General features: G+C 31.9%; 1 protein-coding gene across 1 annotated transcript; it reads right to left on the bottom strand.

The window, feature by feature from the left end:
* Nucleotides 1–140: 140 nt before the first annotated feature.
* Nucleotides 141–22,519, bottom strand: LOC142355048 (alpha-N-acetylgalactosaminide alpha-2,6-sialyltransferase 5-like). Its single transcript, XM_075407335.1, has 4 exons — nucleotides 22,182–22,519; nucleotides 7,324–7,546; nucleotides 2,514–2,651; nucleotides 141–251 (listed from the first exon to the last, which is right to left on the bottom strand). Exons 1-4 carry the CDS (start codon nucleotides 22,241–22,243, stop codon nucleotides 141–143), a joined length of 534 nt encoding a protein of 177 aa, XP_075263450.1. The 5' UTR covers nucleotides 22,244–22,519.
* Nucleotides 22,520–23,159: the final 640 nt, after the last annotated feature.

Here is a 23,159-nt window from a genome sequence, read left to right as displayed (position 1 = left end):
ACTATATACATATTTATCTTATGGTATAATCTCCATCCGGAGAACAAACTCATTTGTTATCGTACTCACTTCTCTACATGTTAACACCTCACCAATTGGTGACAACGCATTTTACATAGATTGATAAATGTGATTGACATTTATGTTAAACTGTTAACCGCACAGTACAACTGGTACTGTGTCTTGACCAACAACTCTTTTCCCGCGCAGGTTCGAATCCTGCTGACTGCGCCATGTTGTATGCGAATTGCCTATTGATGAATATCTTTTGGTATAATCTCCATCCGGAGAACAAACTCATTTGTTATTGTACTTACTTCTCTACATGTTAACACCTCACCAATTGGTGACAACGCATTGTACATAGATTGATGAATGTGATTGACATTTATGTTAAACTGTTAACCGCACAGTAATAATAATAATAATAATAATAATAATAATAATAATAATAATAATAATAATATTAATAATAATAATATTAATAATAATAATAATAATAATAATAATAATAATAATAATAATAATAATAACATTAATAATAATAATAATAATAATAATAATAATAATAATAATAATAATAATAATAATAATAATAATAATAATAATAATAATATTAATAATAATAATAATAATAATAATAATAATAATAATAATAATAATAAAAATAATAATAATAATAATAATAATAATAATAATAATAATAATAATAATATTAATAGTAATAATAATAATAATAATAATAATAATAATAATAATAATAATAATAATAATAATAATAATAATAATAATAATAATAATAATAATAATAATAATAATAATAATAATAATAATAATAATAATAATAATAATAATAATAATAATAATAGTAATAATAATATTAATAATAATAATAATAATAATAATAATAATAATAATAATAATAATAATAATAATAATAATAATAATAATAATAATAATAATAATAATAATAATAATAATAATAATAATAATAGTGTTAATAATAATAAAAATATATAATGAACAAAGGCAAAAAAAATTAATACCAAACTGAGGCTCCAAGAAATTTCGCTGAATACACTGATCAGTCAAAACCCTTGAACTGAATTCCAGCAGATTCCCTGTGCGGCATTTTGTTAAGATAAATAAACTGCAACCGAAAAAGGGAAAGCAAACGTCCAAGAAGGTGCTAAAATCACTGAATTTCTCCGAGCAATTGATAAAGGCACATTAATAGAAAGTAGGGGCTATGAGATTGCTAAAACTATAGATGCTAGAATGTGGAGTCTATGATGTTAAAAAAAATGGAACAATAAGACTACTTGATTTTTGACAGCTAAAAAATCAAATTCAAAGAAAGAATAGACGAAAAGAAAGTTATTTCTTTAGTTGCCATTCGAGAGTTAGAAAAACATAGCAATCTTTCTATATATATAAAAATTTGAAACCATTTGAGTTCCATGATTCCAAATATTAAAGAATTTTGGAAAAAATATCAATTTTTTTCAAAAGGCAGATATGATAATTACTACTATCACTGATTGTCAACGACTCAAAGCAAAATACAATTCACTGATCAATAAAACGATAACAAACCTCTCAAAATTGCAAAAGGAGACTTTTTTATAATTGAAAGCTAATAATTAACATATAACTGAGAAAAACTGAATCAAAATTGGCAAAAGTGGATAAGCGTGTCTTCAATTTCAAGAAAACAAAAATATCTCACGTTGGAAAGGGTTTTTTTTTAAAGCATGAATATCAAAGAAATTTTTTTAAAAAAAATGAACATAAAGGAATACAAAAAGAAATCAAAGAAAAAGCCGAAAAACGTTTGAGAAATATGTGCTCATTTCGCAACTGAAATGCATTGTATGGCTCCTAACAACACTGTGGTTACATATATAGAGGGCTACATATTAATACAGCGTCGAACAAAAGCTATTTCAACAATAAAACAAATTACAACGAAAAAACGACCAATTGGACGAAAGGACCACTAAAACCTCTATCTATATGCGCCATGCTCTCAAAAACACTTTTCAAAGTTGAAAAGCAATTCACTGAAAATAACGCATGAGAAAAACATTTCTCGCTCAGAAAAAAATGGTTCACTTGTCTAATTTACTCACTTTTGCTTTGAACAATTAGTGCGTTTGAACAATTAGTGCTTCCGGTTTAACTAAACCTCAAGAAAACCAATGGTCTTCTTCGCGTCAAGAAAAGACTGTGCACCAATACAAAAAGATATGGATTGTTAAATAAGGGTTTTTTGCGTGACTCACATTAGAAATTGTTTGTGTCTTTCACCTGAAACCTGTAATATTCGTTGAGACCTTAATAATACAGGAAACAAATTTGGAGTATAAGTGAAATAAGTTGCAAACTATGTAAAATAATTATGCGAAACTGCTTCAGTGAGAGTTCGAAGACGCAGATTTGTGAAATTGAAAATTTGTTTGCAGGCTTAGGGGGGGGGGGGGGGGGGGGTTGGAATGAAGAATTTTGATTACCTTATGTTGAGTGTTATTGCCATCGCAGTAGTTTTGCCTGACAAACCCGAACAACGTGATCTGATTGCAGATGTTGAGAGCAGTCACAACTGAGAAAAAGCCAGTTGACAACCATGTTCGGGTAGCATTCCTCGGAGTCTTGGAAATATTTCCTTTCTTTTTCAAAATGAACTTCTTAGTCATCAAAATCAAAACCTCAAGCTTTCAAATAAACATCGCAGCTTCTGGTTTTCTTTCAAAATCAATTGATAATAATTAATATACGCATACAGACCCATATATATACAAAAAAACTCGCAACCTTTTACCAGCTGCGCAGTCAAGCGGTTGCGCAAAATTTCGTATGAGATAAATCCACAACAAAGTGAGATATAATCCCGACGCGGCTGGGTCGCTCATGGTAATTATAAGACTCCAGGATGCTTAAAAAAATTACGAGGCAGACATGAACTTGTTCATTTTACAAAAAAGGCTCCCTAGAAAACCAACCATGATTCATGAAATTTATGTTTGCTAAAACTCTAAAGTATGCGACCAAATGGCAAAAACGACATGACTCCGCGTAGTCAGTATTTAAAATTTCAAAACTCCTTTGGTAAAGAAGCCAGTAAAACAACGTTTTGAGAAATTTTTGAAAGACCTTTATAACAAGTAAGATATTTTTAGCATGTGAAAGTGTCAAAATAAACGCTTTATCAACATTTATGGAAAGCTTTGTCGGCAATTTCCGTTTTTTTATGTCAAAACGGATTCAAATATACAGGGAGTCAGAAAAAGACGAGATTGAGTTAAACAACTGCTTTGAAAGTGCAATAAAAATTTAACCACAGTGGAAACTGTTTTGATAATTAGGTTGCATATCAATCACTCATAATAATAAAAACAACTTTGAAATAAACAATAATGAACACCCTGAACGACATGGAACAAAAATAATCCGGGGAAAAGAGTTAAAAGTTTGTTTTTGATACTTCAAATACAGCTTCTACAGTGTTTACTTTAACTTAAAACTTACTGAAAAATTTGTTTCTTAGCCTATTTCTTAACAAAGTATTTGATTAATTAACGAATCAACTTAGGACCAATAAAATGGATATTAATAAGATATATCAGAGCAATGAGGCTACCAATTGTTGCTAAATACTTAAAAAAGAAAAAAGATTACATGTAGTTTTTTCACCGTTTTTAGGAATCATATAAACATAGCCGGCAGATTGCCGTAAAATAACTGCGACAGACGCTTGTGGCCTACCATGAATTGAAATAATTAAAAAAAATAAGATTGACAGATCGACCACCAGCTTTTTAAGGAAAAAACCAGAATGGAATTTTTTCAAAAATAATATTCGATATTAAAACTCAAGACTCTATTACTCAGGAATAAGGGCATATAATTTTGGCACTACTTAGATTAAAACTTAAAATTCCATAAATGGGTTCAGAAGTCATTTTTTGAGTGAGGTAAGTCACGCAATTGACCTCAAAGCAGAAATGACGTCACGAACAGAAATTTTCATTGCAAAGCAGTAGAAGTCACTGAAGTCATGGTAAGACGAAACAAAAATCTGTTGGACGATAAAAAAAAATTAGGAGCGCAAAAATAGCCGCCTGGAATTGCTGACGCCGCTATTGAAAATGAATCACAATACAGATTCCTAAAATTACTATTTTAGTTGTTCAGAGCTAATTTCCAATAATTAGCACGAAATTTTCACACTGAGATCAATTTCGTGTGCATTCTATCTAACAACTTGATGAAGGTTTTTTCAGCGTCTTTTTTTCACAAGGTCAGCAAATTTCTGTTGTATCACTAAAAAGCTCGATAGAAAATCATAACAACTGCCTTCAACCATTTTAAAAACTTCAATCATGTTGAAAACTGTTTTTAAACTCACCATGCAAAATAGCGCCTTTTAAAAATACAAGCATCGAAAAATGTGGAAAGTATCCAAAGTTGTTTCGCCTTTTCAGGCCATTTTTGTGGAGTTAAAACTTGTGATGAAAACAATCAAATTAATAAACATTTGGAAAGCTCCAATAAAATGTTTTACGTTAGAACAGACCACAAAATTTTTGTTGCGAATTTTACTTTATATTTTTGTTGATTAACCAACGATTGGAGTAAATATCTCAGTTTTTAACACTCGATGAAGAAAAAGAACCAACAGGCTTTAACAGAAAAAAATTTTTTTGCATTTCTACTTTTTCCGATGATAGTTTTACTATCTTTTACATTTCAATGAGAAAAATTTAAATTGTCCTTCTCTGTTTCCGACAAAAATTCCCTGATTCTCTCCTGCGCTTTTAAATAAAGACCTAATTTTTGAAATAATCGCGGAATTTATTGATAATCATCTTAAAGCGTAATGGTTATAATTAACTTCAAAATAATTTGTACGCATTGAAACACTTACGCACTGATTAAAATCGATCTGTACGCTTTGCATACATTTGATTTTTGGTTACCAGAACACAAAAATTTGTCTATCATTAACTAGCAGTTACTATAATTTGAGTCAGGCAATTTAACGGAAAAAATTTAACTGCTCAACACTATATTTTAACAATCATAAATAGTTGCAGATAAATCTCTATTTTTTGTTCTTCGAAGCTGACAACGATTTATTTTATTAAAGATATATTCTGAAAAGCTCCTTCACCTAACTGAGCTCTATTGATGTTCTTTCAATTTTTAAATTTCAGTGTAATGCGTTTGGTATCTGATTTAGTATTTTTACTCTTCTCTATTTTTCTTTTTTTTTAATATTCTGATAATTTGTAAAATAATTTGTGCTCATGTGCGGAAACTAGTAATTATTTGTGCAATAAATAAAAAAAGGCGAGCTTAACTCAAAAGGACTACCCGGGTCGATGTCGTGGAATAACAAAGCAGTTGATACAGACAAATATTGTCCATGAGTAGAAGACTCAGATGAAAAAAGCCATGACTAGAATTAGCTTGCATTAGCGCAAACTACTACGAAGAAATCCGATGTTTCGACCCTGCGTGACTAGGCAAAGTTGTGCGACAATAAATCGAAAGTGCAACTGTTCGGAATTATACTCCTATGACCAAATCGGCTGATCCAGGTAAAAATAGCCATGATCACATGCTCAGACAAAACAGTTGACAAGATTCGAAATTGTGCGCTTAAGTGCGAACTAGTGAGAAATTGTGTAATTTAACACAAGCATGATCCGACAGAACAGACAGTGGAAAATTGCGTTACTATGATTACTATCCGGAAAGTGATTGAGTTCAAATCGCCAGATAGAGGAGGGAGTGATAGAGGATAGAGTGGGAGCGCGGGGGGGTGACTAAGGAGGGTCAATCTTTTGAGATTAAGATCCACGCCCCTCAAATCACAAGATGTTACCACAAAACAGTTTTGGTTAATCACATTTTAGATACTGGTAATGCGTAAGGCTCTAAAAGGACTTAATGCTTTCCAGGCTTTACCTGTTTATCTCGATTTTGAGGTCGAAAGGTCAAAAGGGATAGACGATCTGAAGGTCAAGAGATCAAATAAAAAATTGCATAAAAAGACCGCAGGAATAATGTAATTGCTACAAACTTCGTGTCAGAGCAATTAAACATCATCAAAAGTGACCAAATTCAGTCCAAAATATGGCAAGGTTAGATGCTTGCTACATCTAAATTACATCTAGGTTACATGCTAATTAAATTTTATTGTTTTTTCGAAGTTAAATTCAATCCTCAGACCAACCCTCAGACTTCAATAAAAAATCCAAATTGTCTAAAAAGGAGTGTTTGCCAGTTTTAACCAAATTTCACAATCGAGCTTCTTATTATTTAAAGTCTAGCAAAAGTCTTCTCAATGGTTGATCGAAAGTTTTTTCATTGAACTGCTTAAGTGAAGCATGATGTTTTCTTAGGTTTTTGGGCCGAGCATGGTCTTTTCATGAGTCGAGCAAAATCCAATTCTTTTCATAAATCTGCTTCCTTTCCAAATTTGGAAACGCAAGTTGTTTGCTGCTGCAAATTCTGAATCAGCAACGCAGCAAGACTAAAGAGCATTGCACCACTGCTGTGCAACTTAAAACACAGTTGAATAAAGCAGTTATCAAAGCTGGAATATATTGTACATTACTTCATTGAATGAAACTAGGCAGCTTTATTGTAATGACTTTCTTCGAATGAGCCGTTATGGAAATCTGGAATTAGTTGTTTTCCCTACCAAAATCTTGAATCAATAATTTGCAAAAATAATGCAGATTAATGGTTCTTCAGAATCTCAAAAGTTGAAAGAGCATACATGCTGACTCATTTGTAAGCTGAAGTAAGCAAAAAAAGCACGTAATGACTTTTGTTCGACCCGTGTTTTGACAATAGATTGGACCTATTTAAATAAAACACATGAAAAGATTTTTTTACTAATGATTTAACTTTTGCTCGACAATTTTTCTCAATAATTTCAGTTGAGGAAACGTCCAACGTCCAAATCTGATTGAGCAAAATTAGCTTAATTATTGGGTCGAGTAAATTTTCAGCTTATTTTTTTGGGTCAATAAAATGTCCAAACTGACAAAATTGGTGTCGAGTAAAAGTCCAGGTGATTAAAAAAGTCTGGCAACATTCTTTTCATAGCTCTTTTTGGCCGAGGATGGTCCTATCATAGGTCGAAGTCTAGATTAAGGAATGCAATCAAGATGGAGTAATGCTACATTACCTGTTATTTTTCATGAAGGTTTATCTGGTATCTACGCAGGTCAAACGTTTTTGTTTTTATCAGTGATAAAAAATAGAGCATAGTTCAAAATATTTAAAAGGAAACATTTCAATGCGCGCCTTATTCTGCAGCTCCCAAATTGTGTCGAAATATTTTTCGCTTTTTACTATATAGACTTTGATAGTTTTTTTGTAATTGTGAAACATGCGTTTGGCAAATTTGTATGCGTATTTATCAGGCAAGACACTCCTATTGGGACCCCACACTAAATAGGTTTTCTTGTCATCGGATTCCATCTTTGATATTTTTGACACGTGGTTGACAGCACTGTGTGCAATCACCCTGAAACAAATCAAAAATTAATTCAATGGAAAAAATTTTTAATAAATGTGATTGGTCGAGAAACGTGAAACACTATAACTTTATGTGTTAAATCAACCTAAATTCAACATAGCAAAACTTTAGGTTATATAATTTTCCACTTCTGGTCATGCCTCGCGGGCCATGACCATGCCTGAGGGGTCCGTGATACTTAACGTGAATCGATCACAGCCAAGCGTAAGATGAGTTCCCCCAAAAAGTACATATTTTTTCTTATCGGCTAAACGCGACTTTTGAACATGTTTTTGTCAATGTTCATATCATATTTTAATACAGGGAGATCTTTTGAGTGCATTATGAAGCAGCCAGCCAATCAGAAAACAATATTAACATTTTCTCAATTCTGATTGCCCACCAATAATCTTTCGATAATTTGTGACGTCTACCATTTTCACTAGCGCCGACGAAATGATTCATTCAAACACTCGATCTCAATTTTTTTTACTTTCTCGGGTCAAGCTGTCCAGACCAAAGTGACCTCTGCTCAGACCTTCTTCGAGCGCACACACGAGAGCACGGTGAGCTCGAGTTACATGGTCTGAAAAAGACTTCGAGCGCATTTTAACCTGGTCAATGGACAGTCTGATCCGAGCTGGATGTGAGCACACACTATTCTGATCAGAATACCTCTAGAGGGCAATTGCTTTTGATCAGAAACAAATTGGAGATCATTTTTTCTTTCAATTTTTTGAGTTTTAATTCACAGATGCGTCTCTGTAAAAAAAACAACAATACAGCAGCGTTCTGATCAGTGCTTCAACAAAAGTCTGTTTTCGTTGACCAGAATTAAGGGCTCCAGCTGATACCAATTACCAGTCCACATTAAAAGCGATTTTGAATAACTCAAGATGAAGACATTCTTTATGCAAAGCTGTCTAAGTTCGTCTATTGTGTGAAAAGCACGAATTAATAAAGTGTTTTTTGGCACTTGGGTTATTTTTTTATTAGCAATACTCTTGAAATTGGTTTTTTCTTAGTTAAATATTTTACCGAAAACAAACTTTTGTTAAATGAATATATTAAAGAGATTTGTGAACCATTCTTAAAACCATTCTCTGACCAGACCATTTTAAACGCACTTTTGTCTGATAAGAAGCGATTTCAAATGCGCACTAGTTTGATCCGGAATAACTTTTTATTGCACAATAATCCATTCAGAGGAATCTTCCGAGCGCACTTCAAGGGCACACGGAGTTTTGTGCGCACGATAGTTTTGAGTTGCGATTATCAAATATAGCTATATATCTACCGGTTCTACTGCTTTTGAATTATGTGGTGCAATTTTGGGGTTTAAAAGGTGTATACAATTACAAGGTATTACACTGACTGACAAGGAATTAGCCCACCACCACAAAAAAATGAGAAATTCAGCCGTCATCTCATTTTTGACCAGTTGACAATTCTGATTGGTGAATATCCCACGTGTTTGCCAGACGATTATTACTCTAATCTTTTTCGGATGTGTTTTTGATCCAGCTAGCTTCTCTCTGATTCCCTCCCATATTTTACGCAAATTTTGGGCTAAAATTCATACCATCTTTTCACTTTCTTATTTTCCGGAAACTGTGACCGGAATTTGTTTTTTTTGTATGGTCCACGAAGCCCATTGCCGCTTTATTACACCATTGATCCATAAAACTGCTTTTGGGTTACATTTAAGATTATGTACTGTTTTGCAGTTTATTTATTTCTATTACTGCTGCGCTCTGCTGATAAAGAAAATGTTGTTGCATTACTTCTTGTTTACCAAATTTAGAATCATTCAAAGTCTACCGTAAGATTCTAATGAACTGTGTTAAATATTTTTTACTTTGTTGTCAAATGAGAATTGTTTTTTTTTGGTATCACTATTGCAGATACTTTGTTCTTAACAGGTTCTTTTGATTGTAGTTTTTTAAAGGTCGCATAACGAAGTGGAGTGAACTTCTTGTTGGTGGGCAATACAATAGCGGGCGGTTTCACCTCATCGAAATTTTTCTTTTCTCAAACTTCTCGAGCTAGAATGAACAAATATCCAAACATTTGTGGCCATATCATAGGGCAGTCGATAAAAAACAAAGTTTAATAACAAAGTCAGCATACCGTCAGATGAACCTCAAACTAAATAAAATAACTTATAAATCACCAGAAAAGATATGGACCAATCCATTAAAAGGTTTGGCAACAATTAGACAAAAAAGAACAAAAACAGTAAAGTTAAAAAAATTCGCTTATTTTTTTTAAAACAATAAACTTCAAAGTAATTAAAACCATTAGGAATCAATTAAAACATCCCAAAGGCTTACAATTACCAATGCTTCTATAGAGGGACATAAGGACCTGTCCTTATTCATTTCTTTAAGCGGCTAAAAAGAACAACAAAAAAACAACAAACAAAAATTCAATTGAAACTTGCCAGAAAACGCTGTCAAGACCGTCAAGCCATATTTCGGCCCTCAAAATATATTCGTTTGCGCCCTCTTCAAACACCGATAATGTAGTACTTGGCCATTTATTAGTGAGACTAGGTAACAAGTAAACAAAAAAGAGAAAACGCGCAAAAGTAAGAAACAATTTTGATTTTTTTTCGAAACAAAATTATATCCAAATCATGAAAAACATTAAATAAAAAATAAAACTTTTAAATAGGTTCGCTTATTCATCCAAAAGAAATCTGTGAGAACTGAAATTATTCAGAATAATTCTTGCCTCTACAAAAAGAACGTCAAATATGACAAAAATCAAATTAATTTAAATTTTTGTGGAAAACAGGTGTCGAAGTCAGTAAGGTCATAACGCTTTCCTTAAAAAATAGATTTTGGGACATCAATCCCTTTTGACAACCTCCCATGACACCCATAATGTCATATTTGAACTGTAATTAACGAGATTAGGTACTAAAATGAAAAATAAAAAGAACAAACTTGCGAAGTTAAAAAGTTTTTTATTTTTAGTTTTGGAAAACGATTGTTTTCAAAGTCATGAACGCCATCAGCTATCTACTAATATCAGAATATCGGCTCGTCTATTCTCCCATAAAAAGTCAGCGAAACCTATCACTATATAGGAAATTTCATACAACTGAAAAGACCAAGTAAAATTGACAGTTAAAGACAAAATTAAAAAATTCAATTAATTTCTTGAAGAAAGAAGTGTCGAGGCCGTTGAACCGATAATCCATATCTTCAATTTTAATATGTTCAATTTTGTTTCATTTTGAACGCTAAAAATGTGATATGAGAACTGTCAGTAATGTGATAATGTGACTAGAAAACGTGAAAAACTGGCAAATTTCTAAAAACAAAAAAAATCTGAAACCTAGTTGTATCAATGCCAGAAAACAATAACTTCAGGCTTAAAAACGCAATTATGACTATATTTTAAATCAGTAGAAACATGAAGCATTCTTTCTTTGCTGACACTAAGCTGCAAGTTGACCAAATTAAAAAAAAATTGAGGAAAATGTCATTGAGCCATTATTTATTTAAAAATCAATTATTTTTAAAAGTCGAAACGATCATAAACTTTCAAGTAAAAAACTGAATGCGCTAGCTTGGAGCTGCTTAGAAAGCCAATTGGTCCTATCACTCCTTTGCTTTCATTTGCTTTCTCCTGTTCTTTATTATTAAAAAAAGGTCTTTTTTCAAAAAAAAGACAGACTGATTGCAATCCGAATTCTTTATGGATTGTAACAGTCCAAGTTTGGCCCAAAACTAGCCCTGCTAATCCTTATTGTCCATTAGGAACTATTGATTTTCCGAATATTGTAGATATAGATAATTTGTAAGCTGAAAACTCAATAAAAAATTCTCCATTTTTTACAAGAAACGAGTAAAGCTATCGAAAAACGGCAAAGTTTTGTAAAGTTTTAATTACAGAGCACTCTCAGCGGAATTTGAAGTAGAAAGAGCCCCTTTTGGAGTCTACAAAGATTTTATTAGTGATGTTTGGGTGTGTACATCCTGCAAATTTAATCAAAGTGGATTAAAAAAAACTTATTTCGTGCTGTTTTTGATAGAAAAGTTTGAATTTTGAAATATTTAGCCAGATTTTTCGACAAAAAAATTAAATCAGAATAATCAAAAAGGCTTGTTTTTCCTTAAAAATAAAATCAACGACACTGTTCTTAAAATCTTTAACTATTTTTAGCAAAATGGACGAAAAATTAGGCAAAAATTTCTGAAAATGTGAAGAAAACAACGTGAATTCACTCTACTTTTTTTCGGAAGTTTAAACCTCAATAACTCTCTGAAAAAAACGAAAATTAAAAAAAATCTTTTTAATTCCATATTCTACGCTGGACGAGTTTTCTAATGATACCAGTCTCAACTCTGTACGATGAACATATCGATCGGCGAAAATTGACTGAACAAAAACAAAAACCCATTTGAGTATATAGTTCCTCCCCCCTCAGGAGGGGTCGGAACAAAAAACAGTTAGATTCACAGATAATAAATTCAAAAATTAAATTTTTCTGTTGTTTGTGCAGATTTTTGATAACATATGTGTTCACTGTGGAAAATTCGATTTTAAGGTTTTCCAGATGCAAATCAGCAAAAAAAAATACAATTTCAATTGTTTTCTCGCATGCATTTTTCTGATCATGTCTGCAGATCTGTAGTGATCTTGTTTCAAGGTAAAAACTTTGGTTATCACAATTATTGAGGACAAATATAGCAAAAAGATATTTTTTGACAATCTTCAAATTTTGCTGATATCATCCTGAGATAAACAAATTTCTCTTATCATCTATTTCCTCTATTGGGTATCAACGATAGTTTGGCTTTTTTTGACTCTTTTAATTGTTAAGTCGGCTTCACGATTGAAATGTCTAAAAATAGTACCCTTTTTTGCTGTAGAGACACTCGACGTGAAAAAGTACATAAAAAAGGTGTATTACTTATCCTGTCTACCTACTTGTGGCAATCGCTCGGCCCTGTGATCAATAATCAATCTTATAAGATTTTTTACTTGAAAGTTTTGAAAAATTTGAAAAAATTTTTTCAAAAAGTATTCTATATGATTCATCTGTTGGGCTAAAAAAATGATCACATAAAAATTGTTACCGGCTCTTTTTATCCAGTTGGTTGTCTATATTTTTCAAGCCATTGTTTATGTTTTTTCTTGTTTCCTAAAGACTACAGCAACGCTTGTTGTGCGCTTTAACGCTTATCTTAAACCACCGAATTTTGATGCAGCTACAAGAATGACTAACTCTTCTTCAATTCTTATCGATTACATCACAACAGACGATTACGAAACAGACATAGTAGCGGATACAACTTTGAAAACTGATCATTTTCAACAATCACAGTTCTTAAACCTGTGATGCTGAAATCAAAAACAACAAAGAAAAAAGTTCTTGACAAAAAAACTTTTCAGCTATAGCGTTCCAAAATTTTATTGAAAATTCAGACTGGAAGCACTTTTACGGTGCAGTGACGGGAGTTATGATGTTATTAGAATTTCAAAGAATTATTGAAAGAACATTAGCACTACGTGCTCCAATTAAAGTCTGTTATATTAGAAAGGACAAACCAAAATTTTTGCTTCGAGAAAAATGTCTATCTGAAAAAACAAAAAAAAACAGATTTCAAGAATTAGCGATAATGAAACTAAAAATAATTAAATTCGTCAAAAAGAAAAATAACTTCTCTCAAGTTTCAATGAGTTAAACAGTGAAAAAGCCAGACGGAATTTTATTCAAGATCTTTGTCATGAGCCAAACAAGAATTCAATCGTTATTAAATAGTTTTGGTGATAAGATAACAAAGCCTACGGAAATTGAAAATCTTCAAAAATACAGGCTTTCTACTCTAGGAGAGTTCATTGACTTGCCACAAACAAACAACATTCCTCCTCAAACTGCTCAAAGAAAATGTTTCAAGTTCCGATATTAAACAAACAAGGAAACAAATGTGCTCATAGATTCATTACATAAGAGTGCGCCACTCGGTCCTTCAAAAATATCGCAAAAATATCTGCTAAGACAGCGCTAACGGAACCACTATGTTATCTCATTAATCAGTTCATTACAAAAGGAAAATTTCCAGAAGATCATAAAAGCTTGTGTGACTCCGTTTTTCAAAAAAGGACATCTATCTCGAAGACGCATTCATTTATAGACCTAATTCTGTCTTTCTGCTTTGTCAAAAATTTTCGAAAAGGCGTTCAGTTTACAAATCACAAGTTTCCTAGAAAGAGAGCAATTATTGTTTATTAATCAATTTGGTTATAAAAACTAAATTTAAAAATTTGATGAAATCGACAGAACAATAGGATTAAAACTCAACAAGAAAAAAATTTTTCCGGTTGGTTTTTAGAATTTTTATAGTTTTTTTCTTTCTATAAGCCACAAAAAACTGTTACCGAGACTTGAAAATATAGGTTTTGATGAACATGCTTCCAATTTAATAGAGAATTATTTGAGTGAAAGAACGCAAAATTGTCCTAAAAAGAATTGAATCAGATTGGACAAATTTGAAAAGAGGAGTTTCACAAGGTACTATTTTAGAACCTCTATTACTTAACATTTAGGTCAACGATTTACAAAAGATTGTAAAAAAGGATGCATACGACACTTTTCATTTTACATTCGACACTAATGAAATATCGTCAAAAACAAAACTTGAACATAACACCTCAAAAATTATCAATTTTTTTGCAAAGTCCCAGTTAGTGGTAAACAATCAAAAAACAGAATTTAGTTTTTGCAGCACCATGAAGAGGTTAACAAACACAAATACTGTTCTGAATGTGGACAAGGAAAAAAATAGCAGACGCAAATAGTGTGAAGTATCTTGTGTTAATTATTGATAGCAAACTAAAATTTGATGGAGAAGTGAAATAGATTCTTCAGAGAATGGATTGTGAAATAAAAGTTTTGAATACACTTAGTAAATGTTTACTAAAGAAAACGAAAATCTTATAACTTAATGCAAAAATAATAAGTCATCTACATTATTCCGCCTTAATTTTGATAGGGTTGCAAAAGTCATTACTCACAACTTTAGAAAAACAATTGAATTGAGAAATAAAAACCATTTTTAATAGGAGAAAATATCTGTCCACAGATCTCAAATTTCGCAAAAAAATATTACCATTCTCTTTTCTCTTGAAATATATTTGCTCAAAAAATTTTTTTTTTGCTTTCTCAGCAACGATCTTCCAGTATATAAAATTGAACCTCTCTCTACCATGAGAATGAAACAACAATCTTTTATTGCAAGGCCATTCCATTTTATAATAGTCTGCCTTTTAATATTAGACTGAAAACAACATCAAAAGCTTCCGTAAAGAAAAATCTGAATAAATATTTTTGGTAAGAATTTTTGAAGGACGCAAAACTAACTGATATGAAAGATGACATTGAGAGCATTAGATTTTATTTTTTATTTTTAATCTTCATGATGTAAATATAAAATTGTGAGAACATTTTATGCTCGCGTTTTAGGCCATTTTTTTCTAATGTAAGGTCAAATTTTTATTTAAGTAATTTAATGATTTTATAATTTTAGATAATGTTATATTCTTAACTTTACATTGCCTCTTTTACCATTTGAATTTTGGTCTTATGTGTACCAGAGGAAATTAACAATCTTTTTTAAAACATTTTTCAGCAATACCCAGTAAAATGTTTGCATAACCCTGTATTCGGCGTCCTCAATCCTTTAATCGCTTCATTCCTTTTTCATCTGTCACTCCTCCTACAACTCAATTTGATTAAGGATGCGTTGCTAGGATACTAAAATGTTGCTATTACAATCAGTTGATTTTTATCAAAATGACTGCATTTAGGCTCAATTCAGGCATCAGTTGACTATGCAGAATTGTTATTCTAATTTTATGTCTTTTTTGTTCCGACCCCTCTTGAGGGGGGAGGAACTATATACTCAAATGGGTTTTTTTTTCTTTGTTCAGTCAATTTTCGCCGATCGATATATTCATCGTAGAGAGTTGAGACTGGTATCATTAGAAAGCTCGTCCAGCCTAGAATATGGAATTAAAAAGATTTTTTTTCATTTTCGTTTTCTACGGGGAGTTATCGAGGTTTAAACTTCTGAAAAAAGTAGAGTGAATTCACGTTGTTTTATTCACATTTTCCGAAATTTTTGCCTAATTTTTCGTCAATTTTGCTAAAATTTGTTAAAAATTTTTAAGAGTAGTATTGTTGATTTTATTTTTAAAGACAAACAAGCCTTGTTGATTATTGTGATTTAGTTTTTTTGGTCAAAAACTCTGGATAAATATTTCAAAGTTCAGCCTTTTTCATCAAAAACAGCACGAAATAAGCTACTTTAGTCCACTTTGATAAAATTTGCCGGCACTACCCCCCAAACAACACTATTACATTTTTTGGAGACTCAGAAGGGCCATTTGTACTTCAACTTCCGCTGAGAGTGCTCTGTAATTAAAACTCTGCCGTTTTTTGCTAGCTTTACTCGTTTATTATCAAAAAAGCAGAATTTTTTTTGAGTTTTCAACTAACAAATTATCTATATCTACAATATCCAAAAAATCAATAGTTCCTAACGGACAAAAAGCACTAGCAGGGCTAGTTTTGGGCCAATCATGGACTGTTACAAACCAAAAAGAATTCGGAGTGCAATCAGTCGGTCTTTTTTTTGAAAAAACACCTTTTTTTAATAATAAAGAACAGACCATATCAAATGAAAGCTCAGGAGTGATAGGTCCAATTGGCTTCTTAAGCAGCTCTAAGTTGATGCATTTAGTTTTTTACTTGAAAGTTTATGATCGTTTGAACTTTTAAAAATAATTGATTTTTAAATAAATAATGGCTGAATGAAATTTTTCTCCATTTTTTTCTTAATTTGGTCAACTTGCAGCTTAGTGTCAGCAAAGAAAGAATGCTTCTTCATTCTACTGATTTGAAATTTTTTAGCGATTGCATTTTTAAGCCTGAATTTATTGTTTTCTGGCTTTGATACTACTAGATTTCGGATTTTTTCTGTTTTTAGAAATTTGCGAGTTTTTCACGTTTTCTAGTCACTTTATCACATTACTGACAGTTCTCATATCACATTATTAGCGTTAAAAATGAAACACGATTGGACGTATTAAAATCTTTAAAAATAGATTATTGTTTTAACGGCCTCGACACTTCTTTCATCAAGAAATTAATGGTTTTCTTTTTTAATTTTGTCTTTAACCGCCATTTTTACGTTGTCACTTCAGTTGTATGAAATTTCTTGTATATTGATAGGTTTCACTGGCTTTTTATGAAAGAATAGATGTTCCGATCTTCTGATATTAGTAGACAGCTGATGGCTTTCATGACTTTGAAAACTATCGTTTTCCAAAACTAAAAATAATAAGCTTTTTAATTTCGCAAGTTTGTTCTTTTTATTTTTTTTTGTACCTAATCTCGTTACTTACAGGTCAATGATGACATTATGGGTGTCAAGAGAAGTTGTCAAAACGGATTGATTTCCCAAAATCTATTTTTTAAAGAATGCGTTATGACCTTACTGACTTCGACACCGGTTTTTCACAAAAAAAGTAAATTAATTTGATTTTTGCTATTTGTCATATTTGACGTTCTTTTTGTAGAAGCAAGAATTATTCTGGATAATTGCAGATCTCAGAGAATTTTTTTGGATTAATAAACGACCCTATTTAAATATTTCATTTTGTAATTAATGTTTTTCATAACTTTGGATATAATTTTGTTTAGAAAAAAATCAAAAGTATTACATAATTTTTAACTTTTCTCTTTTTTGTCGACTTGTTACCTAGTCTCACTAATAAATGGCCAAATACTACCTTATCGCTGTTTGAAGAAGACGCAAACGAATATATTTTGAGGGACTAAACATGGCTTGGCGGTTTTGACAGCGTTTTCTGGCAAGTTCCAATTGAACTCTTGTTTGTTGTTCTTTGTTGTTCTTTATAGCCGCTTAAAGAAATGAATAAGGACGGGTCCTAATGCCCTTCTATAGAAGCATTGGTAATCGTAAAAATTTGGGACATTTTAATTAATTTCTAATGGTTTTAATTACTTTGAAGTTAATTGTTTTAAAAAAAATAAGCGAATTTTTTAACTTTACTGTTTTTGTTCTTTTTTGTCTAATTGTTACCAAACCTTTTCATGAAATGGTCTATATCTTTTCTGGTGATTTATAGGTTATTTTGTTTAGTTTTAGGTTCATCTGACGGTATGTTGACTTTATTATTAAATTTTATTTTTTAAAACGGACAAAAAGTTTTTGATGTAATTAACGTTTGTTGTTGTGGTTGTTGCTGTTTGATTTTGCTGTTCGTCTTGACTCGCTTTCTTAATATGGGCATATCACAGCAATTGAATGCTCCAATTTTTACTCTCCTGAGTTTTGTGCTTTGGAGGCTATCTTATCGTTCATACTCAATTTTTTTGAAAAATACTTGGTTTTTTTTTGGGTTTTTTGGGATTCCCAAAAAATAATTTTTGGTTTTTCTATCTGTTCCTCATTTGGTAGACAATTATGCCAAAATTGTGGATGGGCGGGGTTGGATCCTTATGTGCCATCGCACATTGCTGAGCCACCTTGTTAGTGATATATTTACGTTAATTTATATTATCTTTACGATAATTGAATGGTGACTTTTCTTTATATGACCACTAAGCTGGAGAACATACAATGGGAAAGAACCAATTTTTTGTCTAAACTAAGATAACGAGGTAGAACTGACTGCAGTGGGAACAAAATAGTAAAAAAGGGGTCAATAAACTTAAGTTTGTCTTATGTTAAATCTGTTTCAGTTTTCGGTTTTTTTTAGTTTTAGTTTCTTTTACAGAGAGAAAAATAGCTGAAAAGTATTTCCTATAGGCATTCAATGATTGAATTGATCTTAAGAACAGTGAAAAGATTAATAACGTGTACTCTTGTAGTAAGCCAGTGTAGAGAGATGAAGTCTTCCGAGTCGAGGTGTGAGCGGGCAACAGCGGGCAAATGCTCTGACATTTAAAATTTAATATTTTCAGAACTTGCCAATGCATTTCTAACAAACAATAAGCACATTTTTCAAAATAATCGTTATATAATTTCAGCACAAATCTTACAAAAATTCGGCTCATTTTTCATCACATTCCTTATTTATTTTCTACACTTCAAAATTTCGGCGCAATTTTTTATTGACTTCAGTACTTCGTAAAAAGAATTTGAACACTCTTTTTCTTTCTGTCATTATTTTCATTATTATTAAAAATAAAAAATATTTCATTATTCAGACAAGTGTTTTTAGTCCTTTAAGTTTTTGCCCACATTTTTTATGTAAACGTAGCTATTTTTTATGTAAACGTAGTTTTTCCTCTTAAAGCATAATTTTTTTTACTCTTGATGTTTTTTTAGAAAAACTACTAAGTTTCAAAATGCCTACAATCAATGCCGTTTTAGAAAAGGCAGTTCCAGATATGCAAATGTCAAAATTTCCATATATATATATATATATATATATATATACATGTATATATACATATATATATATATATATATATATATATATATATATATATATATATATATATATATATACATAGCCAGATATCATCTTAAAACACTAACGTGCACTTTTTAAGATGCCGAAAGTCAGCAGTGCCAGAAGTTAAAATTCCAGAAGTTGCTACTTAGCCAGAAAATGACCTCCGTTGACTTTCGTCATTTTAAAACGTGCGCGTTTCGTGTTTTAAGCATGGTTACGTGGCTCAGCAGAATTCTTGGTTCAGCTTTGAAGCTCTGATTTAATATCTCGAACCGCTTCACGGTTCTCGATAGACGCCAAAAAATCTCAGTGACTTCAAGCAGAGTCACATCTAACCATTACTTGTGCGGTTCTAGAAAAAGCACTGTGCGATTCTCGATAAACTTTAGGCTCTAGATAAACTCTAAGTTCTCAGCTGCTTTAAACAGAGTCACGCACCTAACCCACAGTTTTTCACAGCCAAGCCTTGTTTGCGAAACTAAGTTGTCTTATTGTATAACTTTATCGGAGGGTTGTTTTTTTTAAAGGCAATATGAACATTATTCAAGTCTTGAATTTTATAACAGAAGTTTCTGAAAACTTACCTATGCGTTGTTCGCCTTCCGACATCTTTTTCGTAATTTTTACCGGCGTGATGATTCATTCTGAACACACACTCGTGTGAGTCAATATCTTTTCCCGCTGAAGAATTTTCTAGAATTCCGGCACTGCTCACAACCGCACAAGTTGAACAATGATCGTGATATTCTTTCGAACTGTCATTAATATCAACATAAATGGACAAACCATTTCGGGGTTTGTTTTTATCAAGTAAAATTTCCAGTTCATTTTGAGGTTTAAACTTTACTGTAATAATTTTGAAATTGCAAATTTGGTCGGTTAGATGACGATTTGAGTTATTTCTTTCCGAGCACAATGTTTGTGTATAAAACTGATAATTTGAATCTGAGAAATAGATGTAATAAAATGTCGATGCAACAAATACAATTATAAGTCGATTGAAGACACGTTTTCTTTTAACTAACTGATTTGGACATTGTCGCATTTTTCGTTGTAACTGCTTATACAAGTAATATAAACAAATTGTACTAAAAAATATAGGGATTTTTTTCATTCGTTCAAGAGCAATTAAATTTTTTTTGTCGAACTAGCTTTGTGGTTATTGCAACTCCCCAACAATCACATGCTTTATTAACACAATGGTTTCTTTCATTAAAAAATTATTTTCAAACCGGCTGGTTTATGATTATAATTAACAAGGCTGGTTTATGCTTACTAGTTCGTTTGGTGGCGGTAATTATTTAAAGACTTTTGCTTTTTTGCGTTAACCAGTTGTTAATGGATTGAAACAAGGCGGACGGAAAGCTGAGTAAAACTCTTAATAACGAGTGTCAAAAAGCAGTAGTCTAAACGACTTAAAACACTCATGTGCACATTTTGAATTGCCGAAAGTCTGCTGTGCTAGAAGTTAAAAGGCCAGAAGTTCCTACTTAGCCAAAAGTTGAATTTCGTTGACTTTCGTCATTTTAAAACGCGCGCGTTTCGTGTTCTAAGCATGGTTACGTGACTCTGCAGAAGTCACTTCGAAATTCTGACTTTATATCTCGAACCACTCCGCGGTTCTCGATAAACGCTAGAAGTTAAATGCTCAAAAATTTCAAGCAGAGGCACATAATCATTAATTAATTCACACACGTACACGACCGAAAACACCTGTAGCATTGGTTACGTAACTCTAATGGATTCAACATTTGGCATTCGCAGAGAAACGAGCTGCGGTTCAAAAGATAAGTCAGAACTTTTGAAGTGACTTAAGCAGAGTCACGTAACTTTGGTTGAAACACCTAACTTGCTAGTTTTAAACTTCAAGATGTCAGCAAGGCTAGTTTCAAGAAAGTCAGATTATTCTCTATACAGTGCCAGACTTTGAAATGGCTGGCATTTCAAAGCTTGCAAATTGCGAGTTTCAAGCAAAGTTATGATTTTGTCTGTGAATATGATACAAGGTTATAATACTGTCTGAGTCTGTGTGATATGTTCTCACAAGATCTTACATGTTCTTAAATATATGTCATATAAATTCTGATAACCTGGTAGTTCCGAATACTGAAAAATTTGTTGGATCTGACAAAAGTATCTAGAACCAGACTATGCACAAAAAATTAAACCAAAGATGATTTTTAAACCTTTTATCGTGCGAGAACTCATAAGATCTTACCCTATGTAAATTTTCAGGTCCTATAATATCATACTCGAAAAATATTCGGAAATCATTTGATCATAGACGCTTTGAGAAAATGGATGAAAAAAATCTGGTTTTCGGCGACAACCGCGGAGCGGTTTGAGATGCGAATGATATCTTGAACTAACCTTATCAAGTTAAATAATTTATCTAAATTGCTCAGTGAAAAAATTTTAGGAGTCACTTAACTGTGCTTGAGACACGAGCCCTAAAGTTTGTTTTGTATATAGAACAATCTGTCATTTAGTATCTGGGACAGCAAACAATTGTTGCAATAGTATCTAGGTATAACGCAAACAATTGTTGCAATTAAGACAATGTTTGTCAGACCGCCTTCACTCAAGGTTGATTTTTTTGTCTGTAAATTTTTTTCAGTTTTTAGCGTGTAACCAAAACGAACTCTGATTTCACGGTCCAAACAATTTTGCCAAATTTATATAAGATAAGCGGTAACTAGCATTGACAAGTTTAGAAAATTCACCTTTATTTTCTTACATAATTTTGCGTTGAATGTACGTCTCTAAATTCAACGCATTCAATGCAAAATTAAGTGAGAAAATTGAGGTGTGTTTTTTGAATTGTCAACACTAGTTTTCGCTTATCATACATATATTTGCGTTTTTAGGCGTAGATCTTGCATAAATTTGTGTGGGGGCTATGTATGGATGTATGTTGTGGGCGGGCTGGGTGATGGGGTTGAAGATAGCGGGAGGTTAGGCTTAGGGTTTGGTTTCCAATTTTAGAGTCCTAAAACTAATTTTCTTGTCAAATTGTTGTTAGTTGCATTGAAAATTCAAGTTTTAAACACATTTTTTAACTTAATCAAATGAAACAACTGTCTGAAACAATTTCACTAAATTTAACTTTTAAGTACTGAAAATTTTTTGGAACACTCACGTGCTTATTTTAACATGCCGAAAGTCTGCAGTGCCAGAAGTTAGAACGCCAGAAGTTGACATGCATGAACTTTCGTCACTTCAAAATTGTGACTTGAAATCTCGAACCACTTCGCTCCTCTCGATAAATGCCAGAAGTTCTCAGTGACTTGAAGCAGAGTCACGTAACCATTACGAGAACTTCGCATAGAAACGCAAAATATTTAAGATCTACGCTTAGAAATGCAAAGTTATGTAAAATCTAAGCCTGTAAAACGGCAATTTTTTCTTTTCAACGCCCCAAGCGTAGGTCTTAAGATCTTACTTAAATTCAACGCAATCACCGCATATATTACATAATCTTGCGTTTTTTAGCTCTAACATATCGGCTCGGTTTGACCTAAACCATGCCAAACAACCTATTTTTGTTGTTTGGCATGGTTTTCAAGCTTCTATATTTCACTTCATCGTTTCAGACTAAAGTTATAAAACTAATCTTCCATTGTCTAACATAAAGTAAATAGAGCTGAGCAACAATTTCTGTAAGCTGTTATTATTCGAGATATTTGACAGTTTGTTTAGTCTGTTATCTCCAGCACAGACCACAACCGAATTGTAAACTTTAAGTCACACACTTCAAGCTAAGATCCATAAGCAATAATGCAGACAATGATTAAACTCAAATTTCTGTAATTCTTTTCGAAAACAAACTTTCCTAGCAAACAATTCGATTTTAAACTTTCAGTTTCTGAAGAAAACATGGCAGTTGTATGAGTAATGTCTAGATTATGTAATGTATGAGAAAGAATGGAAGAATGGAAAAATAAGGAACGGAAAAATACGGAATTCAAAACTCAGTTTTTCAAGTTGAAATTGAGATCGATTAAATGGAAAACTGGCTGGCCTGACATTTTTCTGGGTTACTTATTATATGACAAACGCTTTTGTGTTCACGTTTTTTTATGAATAATATTTAGTTAAAATTTGTTAAAAACAAAGT

The sequence above is a fragment of the Convolutriloba macropyga genome, unplaced genomic scaffold, assembly GCF_964194025.1.
Source record: "Convolutriloba macropyga unplaced genomic scaffold, txConMacr16.3 SCAFFOLD_1788, whole genome shotgun sequence".
Lineage (NCBI taxonomy): Eukaryota > Metazoa > Xenacoelomorpha > Acoela > Convolutidae > Convolutriloba > Convolutriloba macropyga.
The sequence above is the reverse complement of the archived record's forward strand: the minus strand, read 5'-3'. Positions and strand labels throughout refer to the sequence as shown.